The following is a 2,784-nucleotide window of genomic DNA, read 5'->3' as shown; positions in this document are numbered from 1 at the left end:
TTCGTGGTGCGGGCATCATGAGACATAGCATAAGCTTCGTTGGCCTTTCGTTTGCCATGAACGCGTGACACCATGGAGCGGTGACGACGAATGTGTGCCGAGGCGAGCGGCCGCCGTTTGGCCGGTCGCCGCCATGTTGCCGTAACCCAAGCGACCCAACGGCGGCTTGGGGCGAACGCTATTTCCGAAAAATAGGGGCCGCCCCTAGCGTTAACCCAAGACCCCAAGCGCGCCTTACGTTCTGCGCATGCGCATTTCGACGCCCCAAGCTCCTTGGGGGCCCCAAAGCTTGGGGCCCCCTATTCTAAAACTCTCTAATGTATACTAGGATAAAAATCAAGGATGAAGGCCCATCGCTTCCTCTGTACTTTGACGAGCTGCCAGTGGCGAGAGCGGCGATGCAGAATGTGTTCACTTGCATTCGTTGCTCAATGTCGCTTATTCTGTCCGCTTGTTTGTCGACAGGCTCTGTGTTGAGAGCGACGATGCGCAAGAATACACAAATAAGCTGCGAGCACTTTTTTCCAAGGACCTCCTCCAGACAATTCTGTTGGCAGGTTCTCATGACTGCTTGCATGACAATTAAGGGGATGGCACATGAAGCAAAGATACTTGCCTCATGACAGTCTTCTCTGTGTAATGTCATGCCACTCCCTGCATTGTCCCGTTCGCAGGGTCATTAGAATCGGTCAAAGCCAGGAAAAGTAGCTTCATTCTTGAGATGCATCCGAAAATAGTGGTGTGAAGCTCACTAGTTTAATAAACATTTGAAATTATTTGCCCCATTACAGCTGGCTACATTTATTTATTTACAAGTTTTTCAAGGATATCGATGAACCGGTCTTCACGAATGGCAGCACGTTTTTCGAGAGCTAACTGGCGCTCCTTGAGCGCTCGATCCTTGGTTCTCTCTTTTTCTGCTGCACAGCGTAGATGCCGTTGCTCTTCAAGCAGCTGCTGGAGGGCAGTTTGGGCTGCCAGCCCCTTTGCAGCAGCTGTCCGCTGCCTTTTAGGTGCATGAGGCAAGCTTGCCGCGTTGGGGCTCTCCACTGCTGAAGGCAGCGGCGAAGCCGTCGTACATGGGAAGGGCTCAGGCTCTTCTGGAGTCGCAGCTGGAGAAGGCATGTCTTCATTTTCATTACACACCGCATCTGGTTCCGAGGACTCACTTTCTGCTCCCTCCAGCATGCTGAAGAAGATCTGAAACAATACACATGTTCTGCGTTAATGTATAGCAGATATAGTTCTACATGCAGCTAAAGGGAACTGTAATTTAAAAATTTTTGAATCGCGGCATAATAGGGTTTCCCCAAGTATTGCATGCTATTACTTCAAGTACTGGCTGCATACAAAGAAATCTGTTTTGTTAGTCATTTTGCACACTTACTACAAACAAAAAGTCACCACAACTACACACCAGCTCAGCAGGTTCGTTCTCGTTCTGACTGCAGCATGGTTCCTCCATCAGGCTGCAGTCATTGACTGGCAGGGAGCCCAGGAACCTATGAATGTCCCAATAATAAGGCCAGGAAATACCTCCTGACCCCGTAGTTTTCCCAAGGCTGAGAAATCTGTAAAGAAAAAAATCATAAACTGTGTTCTACACCGCTTGACCTCATGGACTTTATTGTAAATGAAGTGTTAGAAAAATGTGGAAATGTGGCGACTTTAATGCATGGGCTGCCCTTATTGTTGGCTACTAATTTCTGAATTGAAGATGCTGCTGCAACGTAACGTGTAAAGAAGGGAAGGAACGTTTGCATGACAAAGGTTTTCAGCAGTTCCATGTGTAGGGAAATTTATGAATGCATATACACGCAGAAATACCTTAGATAAGTTGTACATACAAGCAGGCGTGAAGCACTTGTATTTGCCGCGGTCACTCGGTGCATGTAGCAGTGGGTTGCTGAGCCCAAGAACAATAGAGCATTTCAAAGCCGTAATCGATGTTGAGTATGTCTGAGGGTGATTATGACCATGACACAATATAGAAAATAGGCTAGCTGAGCACAGTCTGTAGTGTGCACCTGCAGCATGCGAGGTGCGCAGCTTGTTCAAAATCACGCAAAGGAACACGGCACGTACAGCGCGCGAGGTTGCATCAACAAACATGAAGACAAGCTTGCTCAAACCCACACAGAAGTTTACGCGGAAGCGATCCAGGAAGAGGGCTTAGTCGGGCTGGTTTGTTCATATTGAACGGAACGACAAAACTGCTGACAAACGGGATGCGAGTGAAGAGACAGACATGTGCCTCTCTTCGCCCTCGTCCCCGTCTATCAGCGCCGTTTCGTCGTTCCGTTCAGCAGAGACGATGCAAATCATGCCATTTCATGAGAGCGTTCAAAATATAAAACTCACCTATATTTGTTGCCCAAGTTTTCTATTTTTTTTTTACTTCCTTTGTTGTTTTCATAATGCCGGCGGCTTGCAGCTTCTCAGCGATGGTCGCGTATACCTTTGCGTTGAGCTTCGTGCGCCGGAGGTCGCCGAGGCTGTCTTCCCAAAGCCTTATCAAGGCATATGTCTCCGACTCCGACCATGACGTCCGCTCTCTTTTTTCCTCGGCCGCTGGGCAGAATGCCATCTTGTACCCTGGACAGCAAACGGAGCAACACTGCCGCAACATAACCATTCACGGTCGCCGCCATGAGAGCCATCATCCATCATCCATCATAGCAATGTCACTGCGGCTGCCCTGACGACTATTGCAGCTAAATGAAAAAAATATTGATTGCAATTTTTGCTATATATATATATATATATATATATATATATACCCTA

General features: G+C 48.0%; 1 protein-coding gene across 1 annotated transcript; it reads right to left on the bottom strand.

Moving 5' to 3' along the window:
* Positions 1 to 787: 787 nt before the first annotated feature.
* LOC146203276 (uncharacterized) lies at positions 788 to 2,576 on the bottom strand. Its single transcript, XM_084585475.1, has 3 exons — positions 2,362 to 2,576; positions 1,418 to 1,571; positions 788 to 1,200 (listed from the first exon to the last, which is right to left on the bottom strand). The coding sequence occupies exons 2-3, from the start codon at positions 1,463 to 1,465 to the stop codon at positions 802 to 804; spliced, it is 447 nt and encodes a 148-aa protein (XP_084441601.1). The 5' UTR covers positions 1,466 to 1,571; positions 2,362 to 2,576; the 3' UTR covers positions 788 to 801.
* Positions 2,577 to 2,784: the final 208 nt, after the last annotated feature.

Source organism: Amblyomma maculatum, chromosome 1 (assembly GCF_055883805.1).
Source record: "Amblyomma maculatum isolate TAMU_Amacu chromosome 1, ASM5588380v1, whole genome shotgun sequence".
Taxonomy (NCBI): Eukaryota; Metazoa; Arthropoda; class Arachnida; order Ixodida; family Ixodidae; genus Amblyomma; species Amblyomma maculatum.
This window is presented reverse-complemented; position numbering and strand designations above follow the sequence as displayed.

What these genes read in the sequence shown, in the direction of transcription:
- LOC146203276 (XM_084585475.1), bottom strand. Translation starts at nt 1,465, where the DNA reads ATGGAGGAACCATGCTGCAGTCAGAACGAGAACGAACCTGCTGAGCTG. An exon ending in AGAACGAACCTGCTGAGCTG is followed by an intron (nt 1,201 to 1,417) that starts GTGTGTAGTTGT and finishes GTATTGTTTCAG; the next exon opens with ATCTTCTTCAGCATGCTGGA.